Source organism: Rattus norvegicus, chromosome 7 (genome assembly GCF_021556685.1).
Source record: "Rattus norvegicus strain SHRSP/BbbUtx chromosome 7, alternate assembly SHRSP_T2T, whole genome shotgun sequence".
In the NCBI taxonomy this organism is placed as follows: domain Eukaryota; kingdom Metazoa; phylum Chordata; class Mammalia; order Rodentia; family Muridae; genus Rattus; species Rattus norvegicus.
Genome location: NC_141540.1, coordinates 66,536,043 through 66,552,027, shown reverse-complemented (window position 1 = coordinate 66,552,027; position 15,985 = coordinate 66,536,043). Strand labels below are relative to the sequence as shown.

The following is a 15,985-nucleotide window of genomic DNA, read 5'->3' as shown; positions in this document are numbered from 1 at the left end:
TCAAGAATACATAATATATTTATAAACCTTTTATAACGAGGAGGAGTTTACACCCAAAGGATTTTTTGTTTAAGTTTCAGTTTGTCTGAGAACATAACAATTACAGGTATCTTCTCTAGATATTTGTTTTCGTGCAGCATTGCAGGATTCCAATGCAGTAATAGAATCGTTACTTACCAGCGGGGTTAACCACCGAGAGCTAGAGGGATATGAAGGCACACAGCATGCTGGTCTGGCCTCATGTTAAGTTACATGTTCTTCCTAGTGTCCCACCTTGCAGCCTCTGCCCCCGAACTCTGTGGGAGAGGGAGTCTTTGATCCCAGAGATGTGTTGCGTCACAGCGGGAACATCCTTACACTTTTGCTGGTATCTATTTCTCTATAGATCTCACCATTCAGTTCAAACTTAACCCCTTTTTGGAGAAGCACAGAGACAGTCATTGTGTTCCTACGAAGCAAGTGAGGGTTCTGGGGTCAAAAACAAAGGACGATGGTGTCTCGGGCAGTTGGAAGGGATCTAGTGGTGAACCTGGGTCTTGCACTGGGCAGACCTCAAGGTATAGAACTCACAGTGCCAGGTTTTCCCTTCAGTGATGGCCACACGGACAGAAGGAAGGTGTCTTAGTTAGGGTAATACTGCTGTAAACAGACACCATGACCAAGGCAGCTCTTATAAGGACAACATTTAATTGGGGCTGGCTTACAGGGTCAGAGGTTCAGTCCATTATCATCAAGGCAGGAGCATGGCGGCATCCAGGCAGACAGGGTGCAGGAGGAGCTGAGAGCTCTACATCTTCATCTGAAGGCTGCTAGCAGAATACTGACTTCCAGGCAGTTAGGATGAGGGTCTTATAGCCCACATCCACAGTGACACACCTACTCCAACAAGGCCACACCTATTCCAAGAAGGCTATACCCTCTAATAGTGCCACTCCCTGGGCTAGGCCTATACAAACTGTCACAGAAGGATACTTGAATGCAAGTGTCTTCCATGCCTGCTTTGTGCCAGCACTGGATTACATTCTTGACTTTGTCATCAGTTCTCATAAATATCATCCATTCTAAAGATGACAAGGCTAAAACCTAGAAACTAGGTCACCTGCTGTCATTGTTAGTGTTTCCATTGGTGTGAACAGACACTATGACCAAGGCAATTCTTATTAGCATGACATTTAATTGGGGTCAGAGGTTCAGTCCATTATCATCAAGGTGGGAACATAGCAGCATCTAGGCAGGCATGGTGCAGGAGGAGCTGAGAGTTCTACATCTTATTCTGAAGGCAAACAGGAGAAGACTGTTTTCCAGGCAGCTAGGATGAGGGTCTTAAAACCCACTTCACACTTCCTCCAACAAGGCCACACCTACTCCAACAAGGGCACACCCACTCTAACAAGGCCACACCCACTCTATCAAGACCACACCCACTCCAACAAGGCCACACCTCCTAGCCATGACACTCCCTGGGCCCAGCATATTCAAACCTCCACACCTGCCCAAAGACAAGTGTTGGTGCTAGAATTTAAACCTTAGCCTGCTGCGGCTGCCCCGCCTGGACTCCTGGGTGGGGTTCAGCTGACACCTGTGTGCCCTCATATATTCTTCCTCAGTCCATACATCTGCACTGTCTCTGCAGAATGAACTCAGTTTGTTGAGAGAAGAGGTCCAGGCCAGCCAAGCCACTGTTTTTGTCGATTGTAACCTTTCTCTGCTTTCTGATACTTCTTTTTCATTACCAAGAAAAAAAATTGAGACAGAGGGTCTTATGCACAGGCTAGCCTTGAACTTGCCATGTAGCCAAAGATGACTTGAATGCTGATCCTCCTGCCTCTACCTCCTCCTGACTTCTGGGGTTACAGATGTGTCCCATCACATCTGCCTTTTGTGGCATGGAGGACTGAACCCAGGGCCTTGTGCTAGATAAGCACTCTACCAACTGAGCCCAGCCCCAGCCCCAATTGTGTTCCTTTCAAAGGCATTGACCTGCTCCCGTCCATCATTGTGCATATTTTAAGCTAAAGTAAATTGCATTAATTGGTACTGGGAAAGAACCATACAATAGTTTTCTGTAAAGTGTTGGGGGGATCCAAGCTAGATAGTTAGACATATTAAGCAGTGGTTTCTTTCTCTCTCTCTTCCTTTCTCTCTCTCTTTCTCTCTCTCTCTTCCTTTCTCTCTCTCTTTCTCTCTCTCTTTCTTTCTTTCTTTCTTTCTTTCTTTCTTTCTTTCTTTCTTTCTTTCTTTCTTGTTTTTGCCAAAGCAACGAGCCTCTTAGTCGTTCATATTCATCTGGAGAGATGGCACAGGAGTAAGAATGCTCTCTGTTCTTTCAGAGGCTGGGGTTGGGACTCCAGTACCTTATCAAGCAGCTCACAAAATCCTCTAACTCCAGCTTCAAGTCATCAGACACCCCCTTCTGGTCAACCTTCAAGTTTCCCAAGAAACTTCAGAGATCATTTCTAAAACTAACCCTCCTCATTTCAAAAAGGAAACAGGCTGGTGGTTAGTTAACGGAGGCAGTGGTAAACTGAGGACCCTCAAAAAGAAATCTTTTTATGGTCAACATAAACCTAGCTCAAGTACAGGAGGAAGATTGGAGAAAATCCCAAATCCGAAGTACTCCAAGACACAAAGCTGTTCAGCTGATGGGACGCCACTGCTACACATGGAAAGTTCCACATGACCTCATGGGATGGGCCATACTTAACACATAAGCAGGCTAAACATATTCTACCAGATCACCTCAACATCATGTGTATAAGACATGAGGGAAATAGAAATGCAGTTTAGACTGATGTCTACCTCCACGCTAACCCCATCTATATATACAGATCTATCCATCTGTCCATCTGTCTGTCCATCTATCCATCCATCCACCCATCCATCATCCATCTATCCATTCATCCATCCATCATCTATCTATTTATCTGTCTATCTACCTATCTATCATCTATCTACTTACCTACCTGTATACCTGTGTGAAAATATTTTAAAACATTAACAAACCCCAAACACATTTGGTCTTGAAGGTTTTGGATAAAGGCACCTGGTCCTCTAATAGTAAATCCATATAAACCATTTTGAGAAGAGAAAGTGCTTCACCTAAAATAATAGGTTAAAAGAGTAGTGGCTGCAGAGGCTTTATGTACACTCCCAGTGTAATACTAAAAAAAAAAAAAACCAATTCTGCACTGCGAATTAAATTATAACATTAGACACATTTAAAAATTTGAACTTCTTTTTTTTTTTTTTTTCCGGAGCTGGGGACCGAACCCAGGGCCTTGCGCTTCCCAGGCAAGCGCTCTGCCACTGAGCTAAATCCCCAGCCCCCAAAATTTGAACTTCTGATCTATAAATTAAGTGATTTCTGTTTCTTAAAATACGTCTTCCAGAATGAGTGTGTTTAGGGAGAATATATGCTTGGGAGCATTTTTTTTTTAAATCTTATTGAAGAGAATGTTTCTGGGAAGCATAAATAGCACCACGGAGAGTGGAAGGACGGGGCTGAGCGACTTGTTTTTGGAATCTCAGCGCTCCTTTGTTCTGCATGTGTTGGTGATTTTTCTCTGCATTTAACAGAATATAAAAGCCACGCCTCATTGTCTTAAAAAGGACGCCTGTGTTTAGATAGAGAAAGTGTTCTTATGACTAAGATGAGAAACATCACATAAAAAGAAAGTAAAATGTTCCGTGTGCGTCACGTGACAGTGTCAGGAAATTGTGGGATTTTCCCCCTCCCCCCCTCAGTTCCTTCCTGCTCTTCAGCCCCGGGTCTCTTTGGTGGAGGGAAACAATGCTGATCACTGTGAGTTCGACGCAGATGGCTGCGTCCTGGGTAATGAGTTGATCGAACCACTTATTAAACTCTACTTTTTTTTTTTTTTTTTTGAAGCTGGGGACCGAACCCAGGGCCTTGCGCTTGCTAGGCAAGCGCTCTACCACTGAGCTAAATCCCCAACCCCTAAACTCTACTTTTAAGTAGGCTTGAGGAGAGTGTTAGTTTTCTAGGGAAGTGGCTGTCAGTATTCTGTCAGCTTTCCATCCCTATAATGAAACACTTGAGATAATTAAGACATAAAGAGAAAAGGTTTATCCTAGCTCACGGTCTTGGAGGCTCCAGTCCATGATCTTGTTGTCTCTGTGCTTTGAGCCTGAGGTGAGTCAGGAGTGCAAAATGCTTCCCCTCATCACAAGCCACAGGGCAGAGAAGAGAAAGGGCATGTCCCCAATGACCTCAGGAATGGCCATTCAGAGGCCCTTTCTCCAAAAGGCTGACCAGCTCTCACTATTGCCGAGGGCAAGCCCACCACTCACGATGAGCCAGGCTATAGCAGACACTGGGAGATGCATGGAAATGTTGCCTTTTACCAAGCAGTAGGGAGAAGGGGGAAGGAAGAAGCTTTTTCTATGCCGGCGGTTGCCTGTTGCTTTTAGTAACTGTGAGGGCAAGACATCCGTACTCATCTGTTGCCCAACATGAGGTGCCTTGGATGTGATGATCTGTGAGATCTCCCTGACCCTCGGAGGCTGCCCTGGGGATGAGCTCCAAGCCCAGGCTCCCACAGCAGCCTGACTCCCTTGTGGTTTCCCTTTCTCTGAGCAGCAGGCTTTCTGGGCCTCTTCTCCTTGGTAATTGCCAGGACCAGCCCTGTGCTGTCCCTGAGGATAAGCACGTAGGCCCTTTTTATGTTGAGATTTTGTTGTTAAGCAGAAATAGCAACAGGAAATCAGAAAAATGTCTCAGACCCAATTTCTTTTTGGAAGCCCCTTGGGACGAGGCTTTTATTTCTGGTGTTGGGCTTGCTTTTCCTTCAGACTTCTTACTTGTCTCCCATTCAAGGCAAAGTTTCTTTTCAAGAAGGCTCATTCCCAGCCAATGGGCTGAAGGATTCACAGAATGCCCTGTGAGCAAATGGTCCTTAGGTCACTAGTCAGCTTCTAGGATGTTCCTCAAAATGTTCAGGATGCCTCCTCGAAATGTTCCCTTTCCTTAACAATAGGAGAGACACTTTCTTATGTGTATAAAGGAGTATTTTGAGACAGAGTTTCACTGCTCAAGCTAGCCCAGGGCCTGACATGTAGTCTGCGCTGGCCTCAAACTTGTGATCCCCTGCCTCACCTCCAGACTCACCCACTATATATTTTACATTGAGCGTTTCCACACATTCAGATTTAATCATAGCTCCTCTGGATAGTTCCAAGGTGTGATTTACTCAAATGGGAATTCACTGACATTATTTAGTAGGGAGGGCCATTTGTTGAGGAGAGACTAATGATGGGTTGGCCCCGCTGCTGGTAGCCTCAGGCAAAGGCCATGCTGGTTTTTTTTCTGAGTTGACTTCAGATGACATCTTTTGCTTTTGGAAAACAATATCCCAGACATGAAATAAACCATGAGTCACATAATAAATATAATACCAGGCTTGTGCTGGGGCTACTTTTAGAGTATTGTATCTTAGCACTAACTTAATTATCTGTTTGCTACAAAAGTTGGCAGTCCTGTCTTTCCTCCCCAATGTAAACAAAATAACATTGTTTAATTCCTCCGCTATTTATCGCTATAATAGTAGAAACACTGCACACACACACATACACACACATGCACACACACACTAACACACACTCACACACACACAGTGTTATCTTATATGCAATTTGAGAATGGGAAGATTTCAAGGAAGCCCCCCCTTTTTTAAAAGCTCATTTTCTCTTGTAATCTGAAAGGAACAAAATGGAATGTTTGTTTGTGGGGAGTAAGCTCCTCCACGATGGGGAAGGAGAGCATTGTGAAGAATTTCAGAGAAAAGTCTTTTTGTCAGCCCTGACCAGCCCCTCACCCCACCCAGGGTTGGAGTTCAGCTGTAATAGCTTAGACCCTTGGTCTCCTCGGCCAGCTCAGCATCAGCTGAACTCAGGGGTGGTGGCTGTCATTTGCTGTGTTCCCTTCTGGGCAGCAGCCCTTTCTGGAGCCAAATGATAATCAGAGGTTTGCCTGATGAGCGTGAGGTCTGAGGCAAAGGGTGTGGGGTGCCCTGAATGGCATGTGTCACGAAGCCTCAGGCTGTCCTTCCCACACCAGAGGCTCATTCTCTTGGCCCATGAGGCTGCCTCTCTTGCTGGCTCAGTGAGATGCGTCGTGAATAGCATCCTTTGTTAAAAGAAGACACAAAGCCCTCTAAGAAGACACAAAGCCCTCTAACGAAGGCTTGGCTGAGGAGAGTTCTGGAAGGTAAGACTGTGTGCACTTGTCCTGGGGTTTTCTCTCCTGCAGTTCATCGTCTTCAGCCTCAGGACCCTCTAGAACATTGTGTAAAACACCAGACCTTCCTGTGGTCCTTAACATCACCGAGAGGCTGGGATGGTGAAGGAAAGCTAAAGGATAATGAATACACACAGTGTAAAAGCACTGGTCCAGTGATCGACAGACTTCTGTACCTGAGCATGTTGAGGAAGGTTGGATCTGATGCAAATCTGGAGGATACTCTGGCTTTATTTTATAAAGCAACGGTTTCTCTGTGTAGCTCTGGCTTTGCTAGAACTCACTCTGTAGGGCAGGCTGGCCTTGAATGAACTACGTGCTTCTGCTTCCCGAGTATTGGGATTAAACGTGTCTGCCACCACTACCCAGCATAAAGCAACACTTTAAAGCCACACTTTCTGGGAGTTCAAAGACAGGTCAGGCAGTGAAACCATGTATCCAATGTGCTTTGTATGTCCCACTTGCTTTAGCAGCTAACCTCATGTTTACAAAGTTTCATTCTTTTTTTTTTTTTTTTTTTTTTGGTTCTTTTTTTCGGAGCTGGGGACCGAACCCAGGGCCTTGCGCTTCCTAGGTAAGCGCTCTACCACTGAGCTAAATCCCCAGCCCCACAAAGTTTCATTCTTAGAGTTACACCATTCCCGGCAGTGTCCTCAAATCTGGGTGGGACTCTTCACAAAGCCTGTGATGTGTGGACAAATAAGTGTGCTAAAGTCACTGGGAGGACTCCCTTGCCTGGTCCCTATAGCGTAGCATTATTAAAGCTCTCACAAGATGCTCAGGGTTTCTTCAGTCAAATGCAGAGGTCGATTTTCTCCTTGACTTGTTTCATGTTTGCCAATGGAGGACCCTGTTTATGTGGCTTTTGTGCCCCTGTGATGTGACCTTATTCACCCCGAGTGCATTGAGAGGCTGTAGCTCACACGTGCTTTCCCTGGCTCAGGCCTGAGTCAGTCACTTTTCAAGGAAGCCATTGCTCCTTTTAGTGGGGTGTAGAGACCATGACCTGGGTGCTGGATGTTTACAACTACAAAGTTGGCTGCCCTTAAGTTTGGATTCAGCGAGCCAGTTGATATTTGAGGGGAAAAATTAGTTTATGCTAGTATTTCCAATTTGTATACATTAATTGTAAATCAAGTGTGGTATCATATATCTCTAACCCCAGTATTCCAGAGGCTGAAGGAGGGGGATAGCAAGCTTATGTAGCCCAGGCTACCCAAGGAGATCCTGTCTCAAAACAAAACAAAACAAAAACAAAACAAACAAACAAAAACAGAAAACTTCCTCCAAACAAACATTATATAGTATTTTAAAGAAAACATTTTTCATTATATAGTTATACACAATACTGGCTCCATTTGCCTTCTCCTATAGCACATGAGTTAAAAAATACCAGTATTGATAACTGCTGAGTAAAATTTCAATTTTTCAACTCTACTTTACAGTATATATCCCTGTTTAAGTACAATCATTTCCCCCATATTTTTATGCTATAAATTTAGTTAGGTTCATTTGTTTTTCTTCATTTCCATAGTTTCATTTAAGAATTTAAATTTGTTAGCATTTAATTAAACATGATTTCAAAGTCAAAACTGTTTAAGGCAATCTAGGCAAATCTCAATATTCCATTCTTGTATCCACAGTATTCCTTCTTTTTTTTTTCCCCGGAGCTGGGGACAGAACCCAGGGCCTTGCGCTCGCTAGGCAAGCGCTCTACTGCTGAGCTAAATCCCCAACCCCCACAGTATTCCTTCTTTTGAAAAAAGTTTTTGTGTATTCACGTGTGTGTATGTACACGTGTGTATATGTTCTGGGTACATGTGTGTACACATGTGTATGTGTATATGTGTATGTGCATATGTGTATGTACGTGTGTATATGTATGTTTGTATGTGTACATATGTACACACGTGTGTATGTGTACTTGTGAATGTACATGTGTATGTGCATTGTGTATGTGCACATGTGTGTACATGTGGGTGTTTGTGTATACTTGTACATGTACATGTGTATGTACATGTGCATAATGTACATGTGTGTATGTGTTTGTGTGTATGCAGGTGTAGATGGAGGTCAGAAGACATTACTGCTCTTCCTCAGACCTTGTCCACCTTAGTTTTTGAAACAGAGACTCTCATTGACCTCCTCTTCCATGGTTTTAAAAATTCTACTTTCCCCCTCCCTAAAGATTACCACATATGAACCCTTTTGATGCTCTAGTGCTCTTGCTTTATGAAGGCAAACATGCCATTGTGCTTTAAGAAAGACATTTCCTTCTCTAACAGCAACAGTGGTGAGCATGAGTTCAGGAGCACCGAGGGCATGAATGATGATGAAACACCTATAGTTTTTTGAAGCAGAGTTTCAGTTTATTAAAAGATATTTTAATATAGATTTTAAACAGAAAGATTAAGAGGAGGATAGATGTTCAGGAGGAATGTATGACACGCTAAGAGAGGGCTTGTCAAAGGACACTGAGAGTTTGCAAATGGTAAGCTTAGCATGCACTCTAGGGAGGGAGGGAAGAAGGGAGGGAGGGGTGGAGGAGGGGGTGCTCAGGGAAAGAAGATGACACACTCAAGTGTGGACTGGGGTTCTCAAGGGAGAGTCACAATTAAGTACCTTAGCATCAGTTATATATTCTATTTTGGTAACTCTCAAGTTATATCTCCAAGGGTTGCTAAGAAACAATTTTCTCCTCTCTGTCTTTTATTTTTAGATAGGGTTTCACTGTGTAGCCCCAGATGGCCTGGAACTTGCTATGGAGAAACCATTGTGGAAAGAATTGTGAGCCATTGTCTTGTTCCTGATAAAAAAGATTCAGGTGGAAAATGTACTGGACCTTTGGAGTGCAGGTCCTAGGTCAAACATTGTATCTTAACTAATTAAGTGTTGACTTGGTACCACCTGGGCATGAAAAACACAGGCACCTGTAAAGTGTTGGTGGAGCCTGATCAGGGTCTTGCAGGAGCTGCAGAAAACCTTTGAAATTCCCACAGGGAGAACAAATGAAGCGGTTTCCAGCTCATCTCATCAGCAAAGGCAAGGAAAGGCTAGAGTTAATAGAAACATCCTTTCATTCATAAATTGTTAGGTCCAGGCCACATGTTTATGAAGGTTAGTTGGTCGATCAGTACTCCCAGAGAACTTTGCTGAAGAGTCTGGAAGGGCATTCTGTAGGCCCAAGGCGGTGGAAAGAGATTGTGGAACAGGCATGCCAAGGGAGGTTCTGAAGGAGTCTGTCCAGACGGCTTGCTAATGATTATGAAGCCAGACTTTGCTGATATCTGGAGCTTTGGAAGATTTGAGAGCCGAGATTCAAAGAATGCAATGAGAAAGGGGGGCGCTTTGAAAATTAAAGACACCTAGCACGCGCTAGACACCTCCATACCTGGCTACCATATTAATTTTACATGAAATATAAGCAGAAGAAAAAAAGTATCAATCAAGCCAGGCCTTCCGGCAGGGGTTGGGGGGTAGATATAGTGCTGTAATACCAGTCACTCAGGAGGCTGAGTCAAGCGAATCATTAAGTTCAAGGCCAGTCAGAGCTACTTAGTGAGACCCACGACTGAAAAATGGAGTATAGAGCTGGACGAAGGCTGCACAGGTAGCAGAGCGACATTCAGGTTGGCAGCCGGGTCTCCCTGTCTCCCCAGGCTTGCTAGCTTGAAACAGCTCCGGTAGCAGCATCATGGGAGGTGGAGCGCCTACATGGATAGGCTCAGGCCTTTTGGGACTTGTCAGGATGTGGCCATCAACCTTCATGTCAAGGCGCCAGTCCCGCGGTAGTTAGTTCGTCTCCTTAAGCCTTGACTCAGAACTACACTCTTTCAAGATTCTTCTGAGTTTTTCAAGTCTGGCAGATAACCTGGCCCCACCACGCCCCCCGGAAACACTTCCTTTGAAAACTGCTTCTTCAACAGGAACATTTTCTTAGGATTCCGTTTTCCCAAGAGGAACTATATTGTTATTAAACATGGTTCTTTGCCTCTCGAAGCGGCCTGGAAAGACATGAACGCAATTTGGGCTGAAGGTTGAGGTCACCATCTGCCAGCTTCTCTGCCCCGAGGCTTCGTGCTGCCCTGGACAGGCCTGGCCTTCCCCAGGCTGCTCAAACCAAGTGGGCACTTGCTGTCTTGCACCTGCGACTCCTCCATCCCGCCCAAGCTTAGGAGTGTGGGCACACTCCTGCCTTGTTTCTGGTTTCTGTCCACGGAGCTGGCTCAGAGCTCCGGGGCTCAGACCGCCTTGTCTTCTCAGGCTGATGCCGGGATTGGGTGCCGAGGCGCCGCCTCCGTCTCTGCGTGCCCGCGCGCTCGCTCCCGCCCTCCTCCCCGCCCCAGCTCGCTCGGGTCTCAGACGTTTGGGCTCCGCACTGCAGATGCCAGCCGGTCTCCCGAAGCTCATCGGCTCTCTCTGATCCTCTCGACTCCGGAGCTCCGGCTGCGCGTTCGCAGCTCTCCAGGGAGCCTCGCCGGCTTGGACTCGCCGAGCCCTGCGTGCAGAGTCGTTCCAGCGCAGCACCAGCAGCGAGCACCGGGGCGGCGGACGGCGCTCTCGGATGCGGCAGGACAAACTGACCAGCTCCCTGCGTCGCGGCGGGCGATGCCTGAAGCGCCAGGGCGGCGGTGGCGTGGGCACCATCCTGAGCAATGTGCTCAAGAAGCGCAGCTGCATCTCGCGGACCGCGCCCCGGTTGCTCTGCACCTTGGAGCCGGGTGAGGCGCGGGCTGCGGATGGGCGCCAGGGGTGCAGGTGTCTGCGGAACACCGTCGGCCTGGGAGGGATGGGAGCAGACCCTGGCCTGGGTGCATTCAGCGGCCACCCGGGCACGGAGAATGCGCCGTTCTGCAGAAGCCACCCGCGGCCTATGAGCTTAGCCTCCATGCACGGTGCGGGAGCGAGGGAGGCTGCCCCCGCCAGCCGAGGCCGCGTCACCTATTGTGCTCCAGGTTCCCTGGAAGCCAGACCTCCAGAGAGGTGTGTGGGTTTGGCTGAAACAGCCTTGACCCTACAGGTCAGAGGGAAAGGTAGCGACTGCGAAGGGCGGGCGAACGATCGAGGGCATGTTATCCCGAGAGTGCCTGTGGTGTGTTTGTGTTGGGGTAGGAGAGGGCACGAGCTCGGTTCTGTAGGTAAGGTCCAGGAGCCCGCCTAGCCTGGTGAGCACAGGCCCTCCCTACCATCAGCTTGTATTTACACTTCCCTGCTTCTCCAGGCTCTGCCTGTCTCCGCACCAGCTCCGTCACCTGGCGTCGTTGATCGGGGGTTTTAAGAGCCTGGCTCTGGCACCAGCGCTTGGCCGCTGAGGATTCTGGCAAGGGGTGGCCGCAGAGAACGCAGTTTAAGCTCCGCGCTTACCTTTCCCTTGAGTGGCCCCAGTTGCCCCCAGGCAGTTTGTGGTCTTTACAGCACCCTCCCCCAACCCCCATCCCTTCTGTGACCTGCATCCACCCAGCCTGCAGATTCTGCTCAGGCACTGGGTCTTAGAGGGTGGGATGCCTTGCTGCCTCTCCGAACCTCGTGGTTTCTTTGTTTTTTTTTTTGTTTTTTTTCCTCTCCACCGAAGTGTCTAATTGCCGAGACTGTAGTATTTATCTGCCGTGTTCTTTTACCATCCCCCCTCCCTTTTAAATCTCCTTCCCACGTTAAATAGTGTTTTGTATTTCTGAATCCGGAACAGCTGTGATTATCAGATGAAACGTAAACCTCTCCTCTCGTTTCACTTGGAAGAAAAGCGGGTGAAAATGGCCCGATTAAAGCCTCTGCGTGAGGGTACAAATGATCAATTCCACTTAAAACCTGGCTCATTGTTGATTACAAGAAAAATAGTTGTGGTTTTGACTTGACTAGCCCCAGTTGGCGTTTCAGCACAGGAAAGCAATGGTTTATGCCCAGTAGGTGGCTCCCCAAAGTCAAAGGAGCATATTTGGTCAAACACACTGGGAATCCAGTGTTTTTTTTTTTTTTTTTTTTTTTTTTGGCGGGGGGGGGGCAGTGGCAAAGTCACCATAGGGCCGAATTTTCTAGTCTTTGTTGTGATAACGCAAGAATCATAATCATAAGCTCTTGCATTCAGCACCCCAGGCCTGGACAGCACTCTCTCTACAAAGTCCATGCCATTGGTTGGAGCTGGAGGCTAGGCTGTCTTGATCCCAACTACAAAGACTGGACGAAATTCATTAAAATCATTTTTCGGAGATGGGAATCAGTGGGTACTTGATATCTTCTTGGAGAAGAAAATCACCTATCCAGTCATGGCACAGCTTTGACTTTAAAGCTTCGAAATGTCAGGGTATTATCAGATGCCCTGGATTCTTGACATGGGAAATCTAGGTGTCGGTACACTAGAACATTTGTTCGGGGCTCTGCATCATCACCAAAGGCAAGAACAACAAGAGCAGCACCACCACCACCACCCGTCTGCTTATAGTCATGGGCTTGGGCAATGCGGACATGTGTTTCCCACTTCTCGACTTCATATGCCCTGTAGACTGTTCCTTTATATACTAATCTCTAAATGCCCCTGTCCACGTCAGTATCCAAGTAGTGGAAGTTAAGAGGTTTTTAACATGGAGGCAACAATGAGATGGCTTGATTTTTCTGAATATTATTGAGGAGGCTTGACATTTCTTGGTCCTTGAACTTGTAAGGAATAAGCATTTTCTAAATTGGCTAAGGGGGCTGGGGAGGTAGATGGCTTAATGGTTAAGTGCTTGCTCTGCAAGCACGAGGACCTGAGTTTGCATCCTGAGAACCTTTGTAAAAGCTACACAGTGCTTGTTGGTAGTCTCAGGATTCCAGGTGTGTGTGTGTAGGATTGATCACATCTCCGGAGTTCATCGATTAGCTTAGCAGCTTGACTGAGCTCCACGGTGAGAGACTATGTTCCAAAGTATAAAGTTAGAGCAATTGAGGAAGACATCCCCTTGTGTATGCTTACTTGCACATATGTGCACACATACAGACATATGTGAAGACAGTCACATGAATGCACACACACACACAGAGTGTGTGTGTGTGAGAGAGAGAGAGAGAGAGAGAGAGAGAGAGAGCGAGCGAGCGCTTAAAGCTAGGTATGATGGATATTTATAAGCCCAGTACTTAGAAGATACAGGAAGTGAAGACCAGGTAGATCTTCACAGAGAGTTTCAGGCCATTAGGGGTGAAACAATGCAACTCTGTTTTCAGAAACCAAACAGTGCTTTCAAATGATTTTGAAACTATATAAAAAGGATGTATCGGGGTTGGGGATTTAGCTCAGTGGTAGAGCGCTTGCCTAGCAAGTGCAAGGCCCTGGGTTCGGTCCCCAGCTCCGAAAAAAAGAAAAGAAAAAAAAGGATATATCATATTTTCATATTTAATTATATATATATTTATAGAATTTAAACAGGAATAAGAATTGTTATGGAATTTCTCTTCAATAACAACACATAATTCTGTGGCAGATTTTGAATAAAGGCTAACCAAAAGTAATAAAAATTTGTTCTTCTAATGTACTTTCACACTTCTGGTGTACAGATTTGGGATCTAAAGCAAAGAAAATTAGAGTGATGGATCACTTAGGATTAGAATTCCGTCCTATCTTTAAGTTATAGTCTAGAATCTAACATACTTTTAGCATCAACGAATAGGTATATTGAGACAGAATTAAAATATCTGAAAGTCATCAAATGGAGTGGATATAATAAGCAGAAAGAGGTGTGGGTAGGTGTAGCTCAGGGGTGGGGCACTTGCCTAGCATGTGCTGGGCTAAAGGTTTCATTTCCAGCATTGCCAAATCAAAGCAAACAGAAAGAACAGATAGACAGACATAGTCTGTTCTTCTGAGACATTCACCTTGAACACACATCAGGCATCAGCTCTGCCTCCCTGCTACATTCACGGCCTCCTGAAGGTATTTCATAGCTTTTGGTGTTCTAGTCCCTCCGACTCTTGTGCTGGGAACGGAACCTAGGGCCTCACACATACCCAATAGTTGATCTACTGCTAGGCCTCAGCTCCAGCCCTTGAAGTTTCCTCCAGTGTCTTAGTCTATGCAGGTGCTGCAGAAAAACAAACTCTGTAAGCAGAGACCTCCCTTCTGTGTTTTATAACCGTTAATTACCCAGGTGAGGGTATTTGCAGCAGTCACCGCAACAGTCCTCTGGGGTGGAGCTTGCTATTCTTACCTCAGCCGTCTGGGGCCTGCCGTCCAGGCAGGACAAGCAGCTCGAGCGCAGGACGCAAAGTTGATGCAGGTCCATGTCTCCAGCCTGCGTGTCAATCACTGTTTTGCATTGCTCTAGGCGTCTGTGGAGGTCTCCATCCAGTGTTTGTAATTCCATTTTATTGTCTTAGTCATTTTTCTTTTTTTAATGTTCAGTGTGTTTTAATTTTAATGAAATTGTCCAAATGTAGTAAAAAGAAAACCACTTAACTTTTTTTAACAGTAATTCAGTAGAGCCAAGTGTTGAATTTATCTAAGATGTAACTTTGTTATAATGCCCATAAATAACAACTACTTAATTTTCTTCTAGGAGTTGATACAAAATTGAAGTTCACACTTGAACCATCTTTGGGTCAAAATGGTTTTCAGCAGGTAACTTTGTTTTTTTTTTTTTTTTTTTTTTTTTGGCTTTTAAGGTTTTTGTTTGTTTGATTGACTGATTGATTGATTGATTTGGGAGTATCAGGGTACATTGTTATATATTCTTAAAATGGAAATATTCACATGTATTTTGATGCACAAGAGCTGTCAGTGTCCCGGGGCATTGTGTTAAGCTTCTCACATTCTATAGCTGCTGTGTTAGTTGGGGTTACTATTGCTCGGATGAAACAACATAACCAAAGAGGTCGGGAAGGAAAGGGTTTATTCAGTTTACACTTCCACAGCCCTGCTCATCACTGAATGAAATCAGGACAGGAACTCACACAGAGGCCAGGGAGGATGCTGCTTATTGGTTTGTTTCCTATGGCTTGCACAGCCTGGTTTCTTAGAGAACCCAGAACCATCAGTCCAGGTATGGCCCCACCCACGATGGGCTGGGTCCTTCCCCATTGATCACTAATTAAGAAAATACCCTACAGGCTTGACTCTAGTCAGATCTTATAGGGACATGGCATCAATTGAGGCTCCCTCCTCTCCAGTGACTCTAGCTTGTGTTAAGTATACATAAAACTAGACGGCGCAAATGCCAAGATGAGGAAAGACTGAAAACATGGCTTCAGGTTCATCTTATTCCTTTCCTAATATTTCTTTCTGGTCCTAGTGGTATGATGCTCTCAAGGCAGTTGCCAGACTGTCAACGGGGATCCCGAAGGAATGGAGGAGGAAAGTAAGTGTTTTCTCACAGGGCTAGAATACTCAAGGGCCATCGCTCTGTCCATCGATGTGTCTGGGAAATCTAAAAGTGTTTGCACTTTTTAATCATACCCTGGGTGTTTATTATTCATGCCAGGCAACATTCTGGGTGTGAGGGATGCAGCAGTGGAAACCACAGTGGGTGGAATACTTTGCCCTCGTAGAACTAACAGTGAATCAAAGATGGCGTGTCACACAGTGATAAGCACTGTGGTGAACAGACTTAAAGCAGAGAGTGTGGGAGAATAGGGGTCAGGAGGCGGAGTTTTATATAGATGCTGAGTAGGGCCCTGAAGGAAGTAGGTCAATTATGCAGCTGCCTGGGTAGGCACTGAGGTGGGAAGCACCTAGGCACCTTTCTCAGGCAAGTTGGAGACTAAGGT

General features: G+C 45.8%; 1 protein-coding gene across 4 annotated transcripts in view; it reads left to right on the top strand.

Moving 5' to 3' along the window:
• Positions 1-15,985, top strand: part of Tbc1d30 (TBC1 domain family, member 30) — a 90,164-nt gene that overhangs the window by 30,887 nt on the left and 43,292 nt on the right. For 2 of the 4 annotated variants that reach the window (XM_087556398.1, XM_087556397.1), the window contains exons 3-4: positions 14,779-14,840; positions 15,511-15,576. In XM_087556398.1, the coding sequence (XP_087412524.1) occupies positions 14,779-14,840; positions 15,511-15,576 (128 nt within the window). 4 annotated transcript variants of the gene reach the window in all.